General features: G+C 38.0%; 1 protein-coding gene across 2 annotated transcripts in view; it reads right to left on the bottom strand.

The window, feature by feature from the left end:
* Window positions 1–2,102: 2,102 nt before the first annotated feature.
* Window positions 2,103–18,692, bottom strand: part of polq (polymerase (DNA directed), theta) — a 55,694-nt gene continuing 39,104 nt past the window's right edge. For both annotated transcript variants that reach the window (XM_069888467.1, XM_069888466.1), the window contains exons 19-32: window positions 17,474–17,614; window positions 17,038–17,243; window positions 16,688–16,928; window positions 15,699–15,892; window positions 13,242–13,376; window positions 11,567–11,741; window positions 11,144–11,273; window positions 10,274–10,389; window positions 9,676–9,860; window positions 8,505–8,616; window positions 7,836–7,960; window positions 6,934–7,093; window positions 6,454–6,554; window positions 2,103–3,447 (exon numbers count right to left, since the gene is read on the bottom strand). In XM_069888467.1, coding sequence (XP_069744568.1) covers window positions 3,331–3,447; window positions 6,454–6,554; window positions 6,934–7,093; window positions 7,836–7,960; window positions 8,505–8,616; window positions 9,676–9,860; window positions 10,274–10,389; window positions 11,144–11,273; window positions 11,567–11,741; window positions 13,242–13,376; window positions 15,699–15,892; window positions 16,688–16,928; window positions 17,038–17,243; window positions 17,474–17,614 — 2,138 coding nt within the window. In that variant the 3' untranslated portion in view covers window positions 2,103–3,330. The remainder of the gene's footprint in view (window positions 3,448–6,453; window positions 6,555–6,933; window positions 7,094–7,835; window positions 7,961–8,504; window positions 8,617–9,675; window positions 9,861–10,273; window positions 10,390–11,143; window positions 11,274–11,566; window positions 11,742–13,241; window positions 13,377–15,698; window positions 15,893–16,687; window positions 16,929–17,037; window positions 17,244–17,473; window positions 17,615–18,692) is intronic.

The raw sequence follows: 18,692 nt of genomic DNA on the forward strand, positions 1-18,692 counted from the left end.
GAGATTTTTTTATTTAGCATTTCAAATAATTTCTTGTCATTTTTTGATATTTTGATTGTTGCTATTTTAACAGCTAAAGCCAAAAAAAGGGAAAGAAGGTGGTCTGCGATTTTTGTATTGAAAGTTGTATTCTATTAATCATAGCTGTAATTTAGCATGAATTCATACGATATTTTAATGCAACATTTAAAGGGCAGACTCCAACAAACAATCTGCCAGTGAAAATTGCCAGTTATAACTGATGCAGTTATTTCAGTGTTTTATTTTCAAATGCTTCTTCAATCATCTGACATTTCTGTAGGTTTTAGAATTAAAACTGTATATGGTTGTATATATAATGTTCTGTATGTAATGTGTTAGTGTATAATGTTGATGCTTTTTATTGGGATATGAGGTGTTCATGGAATAAATCTCATTTATATTGGAAAAATAGCATTGATAATTAAAATGTGGATTAATATAGATAAGTTGGTGGAAATGACATCTTTTTTTATAACATACCAGTACGGCCGTATAAAATAATACTCTTAACAGAGTACAGTGCTGCAGAAACTCAGCAGGTCACACAGCATCCATAGGAAGTTACCAAACCAACAATTTCAGGCCTGGGCAGAAAGCCGGCAGGTGCCTGAATTAAAAAGGTGGGGAGAGAAGGGAAGAAAGGACAGCCCAACACACAAAACATCATATGGCTGGGAGAACAGGAGAGAAAAAAGCCGAGTGATTGGAGGGGGGGTGGGGTATATATCTCTGAATTTAGAAGGTGGGGAACTGAAGAAGTCTATATTAATGCTATCTGGTTGGAGTGCCCAGATGGAATATTCAGTATTGATCCTCTAATTTGCAGGTGGCCAGGGTTTGGCAGTGCATGGGGTGTGAATTTGAAATGTTTGGTGTCTGGGAGTTCCCTGTTATTGGTGAACAGAGCTAAAAGGCACAACAAAATGATGTCCCAGACTCTGAAGTAGAGGAGGCCACAATAGGAGCACCAGTTGGCCCCTACAGATTCACAAGTAAAGTGTTGCTTCACTTGGAAGAACTGTTTTGGGCCCCAAATGGTGATGAGGGAGGAGGTGTGGGCGCAAGTCTAGCACTTCCTGCGGCCACAGAGGAAGGTGCCAATTAGTGGGAAGGGATGAGCAGAAGTCATAGAGGGAGTGGACCCTGTGTAAAGCAGAGAAATTGTGTCTTGTGGTGGGATCACATTGTAGCTGGTGGAAATTGCAGAGGATAATATGTTGGATGTGAAAAGTGATAGGTAAGGACAAGGGGGAAATCCTGTCCTTGTTCTGTTTCGGGCTGAGGTGTGGGAAAAAGAGATGCTGGTAAGGGCTGAGTTGAAGGTAATAAAGGGAAGCCACTTTGTGTTTGAAGAATTCTAATATGGTGTTTTGTTTGGTTGAGGAAGATATTATTGTCATGTCTGATATAATAGGATGGGTTTCTATGCCAAATGACTTTCTTTTCTTTGGCTTGGCTTCACGGACGAAGATTTATGGAGGGGGTAAAAAGTCCACGTCAGCTGCAGGCTCGTTAACGTAAGCAGAAATGTCATCCAGTCCCTTGTGCCTGCTTTTCAATTCAGTAAACTCCTACTTGATTCTTGTTTAGCCTACTGCCACTTTCCTACACCATACCACAATGCATCCCCTTGGTGGGTGGGGTAGAACAGGATAAAGTTCATGCATTTTGTGAAGAGTGGTTAAAAGATGTGTGATTTTTGTCACTGAATCCTTCCTTATTTTCCCATCAAGGAAAGTTCTAACAGATTGCATTCAGTTGTTTAGCAACCTACATAGAACTGGAGTTTTACCCTGGTGTGAAATCTGGGAGTGCTTGGTCAGTGAAAGGTTACTGCAGCTTAATCAGGTAGGAAAAACTTTTGTATGCAGTGTTTGAATGTAATGTTTTCAAAGAATAGGTTAAAAAGCAGACTTGAAGACATTAATTTCAAGTAAATAAATAAGAATGGGGAAATATACCAGCCTGAAAGATGACAGATTGTTCATTGTAGGACAGTGGATTTTGAGCAGAGAATGCTATATTTACGATATGCTTCACTGGAAAATGTGTAACAAAAATATCCAGCTTGAAACAACCAGTTGAAGTTTTGATTTTATTATATTTGCCATTAGAACTGGAGTTTTTAAATACAGTATTGCATTATTTTCATCATTTGATCAACTTTACAATTACCTAATTTTTTTTGTTAAACAAATCTAATCCAAAGCAATAATACTCCAAGGCATAACCTGAATTCAAGTTGAAATTTATATACATTAAGTTATCCACAAGTTCAGAATCTTGCTATTATTTAATAGCCACCCATAGACAAGTACATTCCACTGGAATACATTTACCTCTCATTCAGAGTTCTATTCTTAGAAAATATTTTAGAAATGGGGTAGTGTACACCTTCAATCTTTTAATACAAAGTTTTATCCCAGAGTTAGGTTAACTTGCTAATTAGTTTGTTTTTAACTTCTAACTTCAATTTATCTAAACCCTAAAAATTATGATAATTTTGTGGTTTATCTCATTAAATACATGAAGTTGTCCAACATGACAAGCTGGTATCTCAGCAACATGCTTTGAAAGGTTAGTCTTGCATATTTGAAAATGACTTTCCATTTACAGTACAACTCCAATGATCCAAAATAAAATCATAAATCCTTATTTATCCCAAACTGACCGGGGACATCAGGCTCCCAAGTGGGAGGTGGGGCCTTGCTGGGAGTGGGGCCTTGCTGGGAGTGGGGCCTTGCTGGGAGTGGGGCCTTGCTGGGAGTGGGGCCTTGCTGGGGAGGTGTTGCTGATAGGCAGCAGACAGCTTCTTTTTATGAGAATTAACATCATTTTAATGCTTTGTTCTTTCAACACTGTTACAAGTGATTTGCTGTTGCTACTGGGCATTTTAAAAAATGACCAGTTCTCAAAAAAAAAGTTTATCCGATATAGACGCCGTCTCGACCATTTTGGATAATCGGAGTTGTATTGTAGTTAAACTTACCAATGATTAGTATTTGAGATTGTAATGACCACGAGAGAATGCCATTAATTTTTTTTTAATTCCAGAAGTTCTGGAAAAATTCCAAAATGTTCATTTTTCTAATATAAGCAATGATTCTTTGTGGTGAATTTAAACTGACATACACAAAAATCTATCAATCTGAACCATATCGACTAAACCAATAATTCATTGAGAACTGATTTCATTAAAAACATGTTCTCGTTGGTCAATTTGGCATCGGTTTGCATTTTCTTAACAATATTACTTATACATTAACCAGTATTAAATAAATAAATAGATTTTTAAATGTGCTAAATTATTCAGGGCAAGGCCAGGTCTTGAAGATTCCCCCAACTGGGACCAAACTTTACTTTGACAGAGAGTTTTACCAGAAGTTTCATGGCATTTTCCATTTCATTTTTCATTATCTGAGCAACCTGAGGAGCAGAAAAATGAAGAGCAACCTCAATGTAATTAACAATGATCTAATCTGAACTGAAAATTGGAGGGGGGGTGGGTGGAGAAGAGAGCGCTGAGACTTTGCTGTTAAGGTTCGGATTTTATACTTGGCATACAAGATGACCCTTGGTTTTGGGGTGGTATTTTTTAAAGTTAAAGTACCATGATTTACGCTGGCATTTACACTATGAACAATAAAAAGATACATGGAGAAACGCGATCTATTAAGAACATAAAAGTTGTTCCACGTGGATACTGAAGGCTCAATTAAGGTACTGAATGAATATTTTGCCTCTGACGTCAGCAGGGAAGAGGGTATGTTCAAAGAAAAATAAGGTGGTAATTAAGGCAATGAATCGGTTATAAGCATGGAAGTATTAGATAATTTAGCCAAACTTTATAGTTAACTTCTCAGGATCTGTAGGAAAATACAGGAGAAATATTGCAAAGCTATTTACTCTTTCAATTTTCTTTGGATATAGAGCAGTGGTTCTCAATCTTTTACTTTCCACTCACATCCATTTTAAGTATCCCTATGCCATAGGTGCTCTGTGATTAGTAAGGGATTGCTTAAGGTGGGAGGGGAAGGTTGAGAGTCACTGCTCTAGGCCCAATTGTTACTGAAATATTTTGCTTGAAAAAAATTGTCATTGGCCCATTTCCTTTGGAGTTATGAAACCATGCACATAACAAGTCAATTAAGTACAGTTAAAACAGTGGTATAAATACATTAAAACCCCTGGTATCCAGAATTCAAGCAGCCAGCTAAAAAAATTGAGGAAAATAACAAAAAATAAATAAATAAAGAAGAATAAAAATAATAGGTTAAAAATATGCTAGTTTAAAATTGTAAAAGTAAATGTTCTCTGAAGTTACATAAACTTTTGAAGATGGGAGCAAATATTCAACCAGTGGAGTGACTTGGTTGTACTTTGCTCAGTTGTGTGAAACAGCAATGGCATCACCCAGGATAAAGAGTTAGTTGATGCCTCTCGCCATTGGGTTAACTCTCAAAGTGTCTCCTTATCCCTGCTTAGTAAGAGTCGCTACGGTCAGAGGCTTTATCTGTAAAATTGTGGGAGGGGTGGAAGTTGATGAACCTATAGATGCAGTGACGTTTAAAAGTTTTCAAAGAATGCGACTGAAAATAAAGTAAAATGCTTTAAGGTTTATAAATTCATGCAAGTGAATTTGGTTCAGTGTAAGTACAGTATATATTTTTTTAACTGTTTATTTTTAATGCAGGTGAATTAGTTAAGCATTGTAAAAGTAAGTCTCAAACAATCGGAAAATACACTTTACCCGTCTACCAATCCCCATAAGTGCCAGATACCAAATGTTTTACTGTAAGTGATCACTTTGAGCATTTCTATTGGATCAAATCTTATCCATTTAAAAAAAATTGATGCTTTTCTGAGTACAGGAGCAGGGACATGTTACATGACTCTTACTTGTGGAGTATTATATAAGCAATTTTGGAAAGGTATTAATCTTGAAAGAGTGCAGAAAAGATTCACAAGAATGTTATTGGACTAGTACACCTGTATAATAAGCGAGGAAGGCCAAGACTTCTTTCTGAGGGGGAAATCTTCTGGAGGTCTATAAAATTATGAGGGGCATAGATAAGTGATAGTCTTTTTCCCAGGGTAGGGGAATCTAGAATTAAAGGGCATAATTTAAGAGAGAGAAAAGATTTAAAATGGACCTGAGAGGAACCTTCTTCACACAGGGGGTGGTGGATGTATGGAAGAAGCTACTAGATAGTAGAGGCAGGAAAAACTAAAATGTTCCAAAGACATTTGGACAGGTACATGGATAGTTGAGGTCTAGAGGGCCGAATGCAGGCCAATGGGACTACCTTGGGACTACCAAAGACATTTAGACAGGTGCATGGATAGTTAAGGTCTAGAGGGCCGAATGCAGGCCAATGGGACTACCTTGGGACTACCAAAGACATTTAGACAGGTGCATGGATAGTTAAGGTCTAGAGGGCCGAATGCAGGCCAATGGGACTACCTTGGGACTACCAAAGACATTTAGACAGGTGCATGGATAGTTAAGGTCTAGAGGGCCGAATGCAGGCCAATGGGACTACCTTGGGACTACCAAAGACATTTAGACAGGTGCATGGATAGTTAAGGTCTGGAGGGCTGAATGCAGGCCAATGGGACTACCTTGGGACTACCAAAGACATTTAGACAGGTGCATGGATAGTTAAGGTCTAGAGGGCCGAATGCAGGCCAATGGGACTACCTTGGGACTACCAAAGACATTTAGACAGGTGCATGGATAGTTAAGGTCTGGAGGGCCGAATGCAGGCCAATGGGACTACCTTGGGACTACCAAAGACATTTAGACAGGTGCATGGATAGTTAAGGTCTAGAGGGCCGAATGCAGGCCAATGGGACTACCTTGGGACTACCAAAGACATTTAGACAGGTGCATGGATAGTTAAGGTCTAGAGGGCCGAATGCAGGCCAATGGGACTACCTTGGGACTACCAAAGACATTTAGACAGGTGCATGGATAGTTAAGGTCTAGAGGGCCGAATGCAGGCCAATGGGACTACCTTGGGACTACCAAAGACATTTAGACAGGTGCATGGATAGTTAAGGTCTAGAGGGCCGAATGCAGGCCAATGGGACTACCTTGGGACTACCAAAGACATTTAGACAGGTGCATGGATAGTTAAGGTCTAGAGGGCCAAATGCAGGCCAATGGGACTACCTTGGCTGGCATTTTTCTGTGCTGTGGAAATCAGTTATTCCTGATATGTGCTCAGTGATTTTGCACCCTCTATAATTTCTACAATGAGATGGGCCAAACCTTGCACAACTTCACGAAGGATCCATCTCTTAATTTTGTTTCTGCATTTAAGGCACAATTTACAAAGCCAGTGCTTTTGTTTCCTAATTGTCCTATTCGTATGCTGAGTGTGAAGTGAGCATTATTTGGAGATATGACAAGTGTTTTCTTCATCCCACCTGTATAACATCATTCATTGCAACTTCGTAAAGCAGTTCATCGTGCATCTGCAAAATGAAAAATCCTCCTCTTTCTTGCTGCTGCTTCCTTTCGGTGACACCTACAAACCAATGTAAATTTAAGTTAGTCTCCAATTATGAAGCCACTGAACTCCTCAATTGGGTCACACATTTTCTCAATTCAACATGGTCTCAACAAATAAAAAGACAATACAAGAAAATAGTTCTTTTTTTTACATTCAAAATCCAAGATGAATTTTAAGAGATGGTTTGGCCAGAAAATGTCTTTTTGTTTGTACAGTATTTACCAACTAAAATGAGCAAGAATTGGGGCAGAGGGGTTCGAGGCATCGTTGGTGCAAAAATGTTGTTTTATGGTAGATTGATGCCCTTTCTATTTAAAAGCCATCATTCCTCCAATGAGCACATCAGTAATTTAGTTCAGTGGAACAATAAAGAAAGATAAAACTTGGCCCTCACCTCGTCTTCTGTCTTTCTGATTCTGACACATCCAGTGACCGTGTGATTTGGCAACAGAGGGAAAGGTTTCTTCTAATCGTTTCTGAATATTAACAGTTGCTAATTTAACCAGATCAGCTGCTGAACCTTGTACAGTGGTGTTCACTGCTTGTCGCTGAGCCTTTTGGGATACAATAATCAAATTAAAATCTGTAAGTATACATGATTTTGTCTAGACTGCAAGCTTACTGTTGACGGGCTTGTGGGTTCTACATCCAGATACTCTGTTCAAGAAAATATTGTTGTCACATAAACAAACAGCTGAATTTGAACTTTAAAGCAAATGTGTTAATTTATTAAATTTAGTATACTTGAAGTGAAATCCTTTGTTTGATAGGATTTGTTATGGCCATCGGGCTGTTTTCCTTAAAAAGATTGGTAACTGACTTTTTAAGTTCCGAGTCTTTGCCTATATATATAAGAATAAATTTTTGAGGAAACACAACTGGCCTCCTACTCTAGTTGATTTAACTAAAAATTTAAAGAATTTGGATGTTACTGGTGCTGAAAGGACAATAAGCCATTTAATATCTGGGCACTAGCTCATGGACAAAATACAATTATAAATATCCACATCAGCAGAACTTTTATTTAGAACCGAAAATTCTCACCCTTTAAATCATAATTATCAATCAAACTGTACACCTACTTAAAAGTGACCCTTCAAAACACAGGAAGTACTTTACATAGCACAATGAAGTACACATTTTGTTAAATGATCTATACAGGAACATTTCAAATGAAAATAGAAAGTGTTAGTGTGACTACAGCATTGACCCCATAATTGGAGGTAAACTAGTCTCCACTGAACAAAGTTTATCCATACAACTTTGAAGTCAGGCTCAGTAAATTAAAATACATACGTGAGCTTTAACATGAGGATTGTGATCTTTTATTGCTGGAAGGTACCGTTTCCTGCCAAGAATTGTTTGAACAAATCCATTTTCCTGACAGTTTTTTATTGTTTCCTGCAGAAATGTCTGAATCCCTGTAGAAAATGGTTAATTATAAAATGTTCACTCTAAAAATGTTTTCAAATTAAGGAATAGAAGCTGCATATTCTCAGATTTATGGCACATTATAGAACAGTGGCTTTAACTGATTAATTCAACTGCAATAATTACATGGAGACGTCAAATACAAATTTCCCAGCTACAGACGTTAAATGAATCAAGTATAAAAAGCTTCATCAGTAGTGGCAACAATCAAACTTCTGGATTGTCATCCAGAGCCTTTGGATTTTTCAATGTCCTTTCAGGAAGCAGGTGCCATTCAGCAATCCTCGTTGCCCTCTGTGTACTTTCTAAAATGACTTGGCATTCTATGGTTCTCAAGGGCAAGCAAGCACAAGCAATAAATCCTAGACTTGTCAATGACATCCAGGTCCCAAGAATGAATAAATAAGTCTTGTAAGTGGTAGGTGTTTGCTTTAGCTGCTTGGATTTCTGATATAAATAATGATCTTCCCCACTAATCATTCATTTAATTCTCAAGTTCAACCACTGGTGAGAGAAGTAGCAGATTTTTTTTACCTCTGTATTGCAATTTGAATGTTTCTAAATAACGACTTGCATCATTCTCATCGAGGCCCATTTGCTCACCAAGAGACTTGGCTCCAATCCCATAAATTATACCATAGCAGATCTAGAGGAAAAAGCATGTCACACATTAGAGATCAGGAAGCAAATAGCAAGAATACACTAGATAAAATGTTGACACAAATGAGCAGCGGCTTTGAATGGGATTTTTTAAATTTAAAACAATAGAGAAATTGGGTTTAGGCCAAATATTTATTAATTGGATAAAAGCACTTTACCATCAGTCAAAAGCTAAAATAATTACTAATGGAAAAATTTCATCACTTTTCATTATATAGAGCAGTGGTTCTCAACCTTTTACTTTCCACTCACATACCACTTTAAGTATTTCCTATGCCATAGGAAAAAAGTTTGAAAACCACTGCTTTAATCGTCCCTCATTGACTCATTATGTGCAGGGTTTCATCACTCCAAAGGAATTGGGCCAGTGACAATTTTTCTCAAGTAAAATGTTTCAGTAACAATTGGGTCTAGAGCAGTGATTCTCAACCTTCCCATCCCACTTTAAGTCATCCCTTACTAATCACAGAGCACTGATGGCAGAGGGATGACTTAAAGTGGGATGTGAGTGGAAGCTGGAGCACTGAAGGGAGTATAGTTACAATGATAAAATGTAAAAGAATGGACAGTATTGTCATATAATGCAGACTGAAAAATTGCAAACACATGCCATGATATCTTCACTCATGAGATACCTGTCCGTCTCCCCCAATGATCAGGCAATGATTTCCATGACCCTCTGGCTAAAGAAATTTCTCCATCTCAGTTTTACATGGTCCTTTCTGATTCTGAGACCATGCCCTCTTATCCTGGATTCCCCCAACAAGGAAAACATTCTCATCTACTTTGTCCAAACCTTTCACCATTCAAAATGTTTCTATTAGATCCCCTCTCATTCTTCTATATTCCAACAAATACAGTCCAAGAGTCTCTAAACATTCCTCCCTAAAATGAGGGATGTTCTGCACTCAAATTCATTCAAATTTACATTTTTCTTAGAAAGTATATACATTTGCTTTTATGTTGTGAGAATTTACAAGCAAAATATATATAAATATATATATATATATATTTTTTTTTTTTTTAATTATTTTTTTAAACGGACCTGCTTGGCCTGTTGTCGCAATGTGTCATCCACTGCTGCTGGATCCACCATTTTCCATTCTGCAGCAATGCTCTTAAACACATCCTCCCCACTGTTTAGGATCTGAATAAGGCTGTTATCCTTGGAAAGATGAGCCAGAATTCGTAGCTCTAGTTGGGAGTAATCTGCTGCCAGAATCAGGCCACCTTCAAGGAAAAAATAATTATTTACAGATAAATTTAATCCAGGACCCTTTCATGAATGCCAACATTGGTTGATAACAACTTTGTGAAATAATTCATCTAAAGAGACCAATGCACAAGTCTTAGTTGTCATTAAGAAACAACCAATCTAATCCACCAGATCCCTTTGTAGATGCAATGATACTGCAAGGCAACCCACTGCAATGTTCAGCAAAAAGAAGCTAAATCACTTTGTGAGGTTAATAGCTGATGCAAGAAATGGTAAACAATATTCTGCTAAAATTGACCCAATGTCATTTCACTGTAGAACTGCATCAGATCCGTGGAAATTCCTTCAGGTTTTGTTCCTGATCATTTGTTACAGACTTTAATTAATCTCATAATAATGTAACATTTGAGGAGCGAATCCAATTTACCTGAGAAGGCTATAAAAGCATGCCTTACACTGACAACAAATGGCGAGCCTTTCCCAGTCTTCCCATTGCCCATCATGGCCTTTCCAGATGACGGGATTATGCTGTGACCTTGCCTTCTAAATACAAACGTATGAAGTTAAACATAAATGTGTTGCAAAACTATCTCAAGGTCTTATTGTATTGCTTTAATTATTGTACAATGCCTCTATGTATATACTTAATCCACTGAAAGAAGTGAGTTACAGAGGTAATGTTGATGACAAACTAAAGAGTGTCCTGCCAGAAGTTATCAATTTATGCACAGATATTCAGCTCTACCATTTGTTCTAACATTTTTCCCAACACACAGACAAATTAAGATGACAAGTCTTTCAAACATATATAAAAAAATATTGGATGAATAATAAAGATACTCTAATCCCAAGAATCAATCCGAGAAATGTGTCACTTCTTCCAGCGGTAGCTGAGAAAAACCACAGGAATGAGGAAAACCTTGTAAGTATTAGAGTGCCATGCCGTGGAAAGAAAGCAGGACCATAATCTCACAATAGCTCTGTATTCACAACAACCCAAGAAGAGCATTTCAGTTTTTTGAAAGAAAACTCCAGTGATTTTTGTCATGTATTACAGATACTGTTAAATACAAAGCATTTTGATAAACATGCTTTTAGCATAGATAGATAGAGGCAATTAATGATCTCCCATGGTATTTTTTTTCTAAGCATTCACTAGTAACCAAGTGGCTTTACCCAAATATTTACTTTGTTTGTGATCTGATTTTTTCCACAAGCACTTCAAAGTCTAAATTGAAAAATAACTGGGTTTCCTCACATCAGTTAGTATTTATAACATTTCATATGGAGGAAATACCTGGATCGTGTAAGTACGACGCTGCTTGTTCCCTGGAAAGGGGGACTCTCCTCCTTGATCATTGATGCCATTTCAATTTCAAAATCTTTTGGTATGTTTTGTAGATTTGGCTCAGTGAAACTGACTCGGCCTAATCAAAATAATGGCACAATGTGCATTCACAAAAATAAAGTGCATCAGAAATGTAATTTAATATAAATTATTGTCATAAAATGTCACACCTAGCAACATTTTTCTGTTTAGTAAATATGACATTCCACCAGAAGTCTGTGCCCGGTGACCCACTCCAAGAAGTCAGGTGGCTCGGCTACTGGATTTCTGATACTTTATTTCAAGCATATTTAAATCTATTTCCCTTTTGATTCTGTTCCTTGTACTACGAAACACAAAGACTAACCGGGTCAAAGTGAAAGCAGCATTTACCTGTGGCACTGTGGGTCTGTGAAATGGAGTAGATCCTTTCCATGCCCAGCCAAGCATGGAGCTGCTTCCCCCGCTGTAGAGGAAGCACCATTTTGGTCAATGCATTCGTAATTCTCCGCCATTCCAAGATTAAGCCTGGTAAAGGATGAAGTGGCTTCAATTTCTCCAATACCTCCTGAAACAAAATAAGTGAAAGAAAATAAATCTTTCTATTTTTGGAGAGGTTGCTTTTATAAGCAACGTAAAAGCAAATATTATACAGCTCAATACCAATTTGCTTCCATTCTAATATAGTTCACACCAATATAAAGTTTTTAGAAAGAGCTCTATCTTTGTATATACACCATTGAATTTAAATTCCAAGTAAATCTAATTTAGCTCGTGTTGATAATGGAATAGAAACAGATTGCTATGCCATGTTAAGTAATTGATAACACAACATTCTTCCAGGCTATTTCCCCATAATAATTTGTTTGATGAAGCACTTGCTACCAACAGATGCTGCCTTCTGTGCCAATCCTGAAAGGTTGTGATCACCACCTATTTTCAAGACCATATTACTATTTCATAGACAGAGTTGTACTTGTTGGAAACAGGCACATCAGCCCAATTCACCTCTGCCTACCAAGGTGTACTGCCAGTAAACCTTTCTATCCAAACATCTGTCCAGATAGCTTTTAAATATTCCAATTGTACCAGCCTCCAACACTTCCTCTGGCAGCTCAATCATATACCAACTACCCTCAATGTGAAAAACACCCACTCACACCTTCTTTAAATCTTTTCCCTCTCATCTTAAACCTATGTTCTTTAGTTTTAGATTCTCCTAACCCAAGAAAAAGATTGTGAACATCCACCTTATCTGTGGTTCTCATGATTTAATAATCCTCCTTCACTCCATGGAAACACCCCCAGCCTGTGCAGTTTCTCCTCATAACTCAAGCCCTACAAGAAGGCACCATCCCTGTGAATTCTTTCTGCACCCTCTCTAGCCCAAGCTCATCCTTCTTATAGTAAAGTAGTTACAGCTACTCAATATTTTATGACTAGTCATGTAGACAAGCATGTCTACTTATTTCAGACCTTTAAATCTATGTGCTTGTACACCTGTTTCTCTGACCCTGTCATTCACTGTGCAAGTCCTGCCTGGTTTAACTTTCAAAAATGCATTACTTCAATTGTCAAACTTAAATTCCATCTGAACATAAGAAATAGGAGCAGGAGTCGGCCATCCAGCCCATCGACCTGCTCCTCCTTCAATAAGATCGTGGCTGATCTGATCATTGACTCAGCTCTACCGACCTGCCTTTTCCCCATATCCCTCAATTCCTTTTTTTATGTAAAAAAATATATCTAACTGAACCTTACATATGTTTAATGAAGTCGCCTCAACTGCTTCCACAAATTCCCTACTCTCTGGGGAAAAAAATTTCCCTCCTCTCTGTCTTAAATCTACTCCCCTGAATCTTGAGGCGGTGTCCCCTAGTTCTGGTCTCACCTACCATATTTTTTGCTCATTTTCATGTTTCCATTTTCCTAGCAAACTGATCAGAATTATTTCTATTGTTCACACACATCATCTCCCAAATATTCAAACTTCCATTTGAAAATCAGTTCCTTGTTATTTTCAGTGATTAAAATTAAAACAAAGATTTGAACAATATGTGGCATTTACCTTGTTTGTACTGAATTGTTTGGACAACCTGCAACATCCTCCCATGGGTGCAGTCCTCCTTGTGGCACCAAGTGTCCTCTTACCTTTTGGGTAGGCATCTCCATTAGGAGGAAGTTTGAGCTCCAAAAACAGAACCTGGAATATCAAGTCAATCATATTTGAGAGGCTTTAGAAATATTTTATTGTGCTTGTTTTAGCACAGAAATGGGCTTCCACATCCACATCCAATGTTGACCTTTTTGGCCATCTGCACTAACCCCATGCTCTCATTAGATCAGCATTCTTCTACGCTCACCTCGTTAGTTGCCTGTGTTAAACATAGTAATTGTACCCACTCTGTATAAACTTTCCCCTCAAATAGTCTTTCTCTCAACCCTCTCATTTTTAATGCTCCCTAGCATGGGAAAAAGATTCCGAATATCAACAATCTATGCCTCTCACAATTAGGTATATCTGATATTTAACATGGACATATTATTTCATATAGACTGTCCTGACATAATATTTCCATCTTATAAAATGAACATGAAAGTTGCAGCATCACATGCCTGGATCTTTACCCCAAGCAGTGCAGTAATCCAGTGGACTCAAGGGTTCAAGTGACTAGGGCATTTAGTTAATTACACGAATGTGAACTAAAATGCTGGTATCCGCAGTGATGGCTTAGAAATCATCAGATTGTTGTCAGAACCCACCCAGTTCAATAGCAGGATGGATCAACTAACATTGACCCAATAAATCACTATCACAAAATTGGGAAAGCTATCCAAAAGTTTTAAAGAAACATCAACAAATGAGAACAATGTAAATCATCAAGGCTGCTCCACCAGGTCCTGACCACTTCCGCCCAAATATGGAGAAAAGGGGTGAAATCCCAAGGATGAGGTGAGGTGAGAGTAATTATCCTTGATGTCAAAACACAAGTAAAACTAGTGGGGCAATGAGGAACTGGTGAGTGAGAGTTCACTGACGACAGTCCTATTACAGGGGGGAAAAAAATCTCAAAGGCCAACCATACCAGAAAAAGCAAAACCCACACAAAATCTATCAATTGGAAATCCAAAGAAATCCCTTTGGTAAATGTCATTTTGTACCAGTATTTTAAAAGACCAAGATAAAAACAATCTAGACATAAGGGAAACCAATGTTCAGTTAGGGTCAAGGACTCACTAAAATAACAATAAAGAACTGCCTTTCAATCAGAAAATGTTGCAGGTCACAATGGAGTGAGTGAAGTACAGGTGTTCTAGTGCATGAAAAGTGAAAGAAAGAAAAAGATCTGTAGACAAATCTGTTTTATTATTATTTCATTAGATGTCAATATCTATATTCCTTGAGGACTGGTGAGTCACATACTTCAATCACTGCAGTTGATGTGGTGACTAATACTCAAATTCAACAGATTTAGCACGTAGACCCAATAATACTGAGGTTACAGCAGAAGTCTCCACGGCTGAGTAACAGCCAGAAAGAATTAGAAAAGAGTAGGTACAGCAGAAACTAGGAGAACAAATAAGCCATTTGCCCCTTTGAATTTACTTTGCCATTATCAAAGTTGATCATTCAATTTATTTCCATCTCTCTTTAACCATCAGTATCTAACTTCTCCTTCAATATATTTAATTATTTAGCCTCAATTATGTTCTAATTCTAAAGGTTCACCACTTTTTGGGGGAAGAATTTTTTCCTAACCCAGTTCTGAATAGCCTTCTCTATATCCTAAAGTTGTGATAACATCATTCCTGCATCTTATCTGACTAATCAAGATTTTAAATGTTTCATACAGGTCCTCTCTCATTCTTTTAAAGTTGAGTTAATACATGCTCAATTGTCCAAATCTCTCTCTATACATCAATCTGGTGAAACTCCACTGAACTCCCTCCACAGATAAAGGAACCAAATCTGCATTCATTACTCATGATGTGGTCTAATCAAGGACACATACAATTGCAGTAAGGTTCCCAATTCCTCTCACTATGAAACACCAACCTGTTTGCCCACCTTATCCACCTGCTGGCTCCTACATGTTTACTTTCACTATGCGGAGGAAAATGCTTTAATGTCTAACGAGCTGTGTTCCTAAATACCACAATTACGCATGTTCTACTCTATGACCTGATCTGGAAATATATAACCAGTCCTTGATTGCCAGTGATTAAATATCCTGGAACTTCAGACCCTGTAGCACCCTATGAACACATTCAACACAAGGATTGCACGAGTTTGAGATGATGGCAAAAGGAAGGGCAGAATAGGCTAATCTTTCCATCAGGGCTCAGTTCCACAAAGATATATAAAAGCCATGTTATGCCCAAAGCATTGGAATGGAAACCTAATCCTGAAAATGATTGATTTTGAATAATTGCACTGCAACCAATAGGGAAAAAACATCTTCAATGAAATGATTGAATTCCATGTAAATAAATTTTTTTTAAAAATCGATAAATGCAATCTTACCTTGGCAATGTCATCTGGGCTGGTCAGAGAGAAACTGTGGCCCACTAACTGATAAGCTTGTGCTTCTATGTCTGTTAGTTTAGCCTGCATTATATATTTCTGGTTCTCACATTCGGCTGCACTGAATCCTATTCCATTCAGCTCCAACAATGCTAAACAATACTGAGTCTTCATTTCAACATTGCAAAACACATCTGTAATAGAACAGAGCAAGTAACACAGCAGAAATACCCAACCACAAACGAGGAGGTCCTTCATAACCCTGCTAGAACCCTCCCCCATTATTGCAATTTCCTGCTCTCTGATGGAAGATTGATGAGTGGCAGATGGATGATGTTAATTTTTAAATTTAAAAAATATTCAGGTCAGTGTTGAAAAGAATGACTCCAAAAACCATTACACGTGGTTAGTAATGCATTCAAATAAAATCTTTTCATGAGTTTTGAATCAGGGACAGAAAATGTCCAGCACCAACAAATATACACTCAGGTCAACTGATCCTTCCTAGTCCTCACTCCTTTAGAAATTTTTACTTTTTTAAAGTGTGCCTATTTTCTACATCTTGTTTTTTTAACAAATACAAGCATCCCCCTCAACAAAATTTGGGGGGATTTTGTAATGAATTTATACCCCACCTCAGCCAGAAGCCCATAGAATATTTAGTTTTCCAATGAAAGTCCTAGTTCCACAAGCTGGCCTTCAAATCCATCAGTAATATTCTGGTATTTTGAATCCCTTTAAGGAATTTCATTCTTAGCGAGTGTAGGGAACTATTGTAGATACAGTGTGAGGTAATGGTGTAGGCTACGTCGAGATAGATTTTCCTCCTAAAGGTTCAAACCCAGCCCAAACACCTTATTCATCTTAATGAAGATACATCAAAAACAAAGATACACAACTAGAATCATCGATCCATCTACCAGTTTCTTGAAGCAGATAAACCTATTTTGATCTAAGTTTTCACCCAAATTATTCTCTATGCACTATACCTTGAAGATTTTCTTTCTCAAGGAGAATCTTAAGTTGATCCATTACATTAAAAACCAATACAGACTCTATCGAGGCTCTGTGACGCCCTGAGACATCTGCTTGTGTGTCCAGCCCAAGACTCTGAACCCCATGGCTTGTTTTCACCCCTTCTAACAGTGCAAGTTGTTGGGGGAGAAAGTTGGTCACCATGTTATGAAGGGTCCTTTCTTTGGAACTAGAATCCAGCAGCCAACAAGCGACCTAGAACAGCAAACAAACATTTACAATCAGTTTTCTTTCTAAATGGCAACGAACAGATTGAGTGGAAGGAAGATCTCAAAACTGACTCAGAATTTCAGCAAGATGTTACCTTTGGATCTTCATAATTACCCTCCACAGAAATGCTGCAGGCCTCAAGGACAATTTTGTAGTATTGCTTCAAGTCATACGCAATAACTGAACGCTGTGTCTCAGCAGTTGCACCCTGTTGTAAGCACGAGCGCACATGGAGCAGCCGCTCTTTCACAGAAAGCTCTGGGTCTAGAGGCGGAGGGGCCAAACTGCTGCTTATATTACCTTGAAAAAAAATTAAATGAGTTAAAGAAGGGCAATAACAAAATGTTTTGAACCACCATATTAAACAAAGTATGGGCAAGTATATTTGTGCATTCGAACTTGAGTTACAATTTGGTCCTCCACCTGACTAGATTAAGAAGCAGTTTGTTGATGCAGATGAAAGTTCAAATAAATTGAAGGCGAAGGATGGATATTCTGGAATGTGTTTGACTGAATGAAGCTTTTCTTACCAGCAGACAGCTGCCCCTCCTGGAATGAGATGTAATAAGCATCCTTTCCTCCCCAACATACACATAATCCAATTACTACCAGGTCTTTACGACTACTTGTTTCAAAGCCATTAGATTTGGTTTGGACCTTCACAGGCTGAGCTAGAAAACAAATGAAAGGATTAAAAAGAGTAAAAAGTTAATTATTGGTCAAAAGGAACAAAAAAGCTTTTACTACATACAAACTTTTCGGAATCAGAATCGGCTTTACTGCCATGAACTTAACATGAAATTTGTTGTTTTGCAGCAGCCACTATTGTGCATTACAGGTGCAAACTTGCTACGAATTACATTTCCATAAATACTCTTATTAAAAAATAAATAAATACAAAAGAAGGGGGAAAAAAAGAGAAGTTGTGTCTGTGCTTCATTGTCCATACAGAAATCTGATGTAAAGTTGGGTTTTGTCTTCTGTACCTCCTTCCTGATGGTAGCAGAGAGGACAAGGACAAGGTACCATCTCTTATCGATGGCCATGATGGTGATGGCCATGTTCACACCCATCTGTAGCCTTTTTCTGTCCTCGGCATTCTGTTCAAGTCTTTTAATAGTAAACCAGCTTGAATTTGTTTGAGAGATGAAGGACAGCTAACATTTGTAACCACATCGGTTAATCCCCAAAAATTTACCACTCCCCAGATTTCAAACCCTCACATCTTTGGTTTTTGATTATGTGGTAGCAAATTAAATGTTAGGAGCTCTGTGCAGGTCCATGAAAACCTCAGCTCAATTACAATAAAGTCATCCTCTGACAAGGGATAAGTTGTACCAACTTATACTCATCCCCACAAGACAGATTTTAATTGGCCACTATGGGCCGCCTCTGAGAAACAACTTGGGTGTTGTAGGAAGTGAAAATTGAGAAAAAAATTATTTTTTAATTTCATTTATTGCTCAACCCTAATTAGCCCATGAGAAGGTTGAGATGAGTCACCTTCAAATGCTGTGTCCTTCTGAAGAAGGTACTTTCACAATGCTGTTAGGAAATATCCAAATTTGAAAAAAAACCATAACAGCAGACCCAGAGCAGGGAGCAGAGATGCAGTACTGCTCCGCAGAGTCCTCCTGTTGGGAGATGGCCCTACCAGGAAGGTGACCACAGCAGTGGACCAGTAAAAGGTTTAGTGACTGAAGGACCCACACAGGTTGCAGGTGATTTGAGGTTGAAATGGACACACGC

Source organism: Narcine bancroftii, chromosome 7 (assembly GCF_036971445.1).
Source record: "Narcine bancroftii isolate sNarBan1 chromosome 7, sNarBan1.hap1, whole genome shotgun sequence".
In the NCBI taxonomy this organism is placed as follows: Eukaryota; Metazoa; Chordata; class Chondrichthyes; order Torpediniformes; family Narcinidae; genus Narcine; species Narcine bancroftii.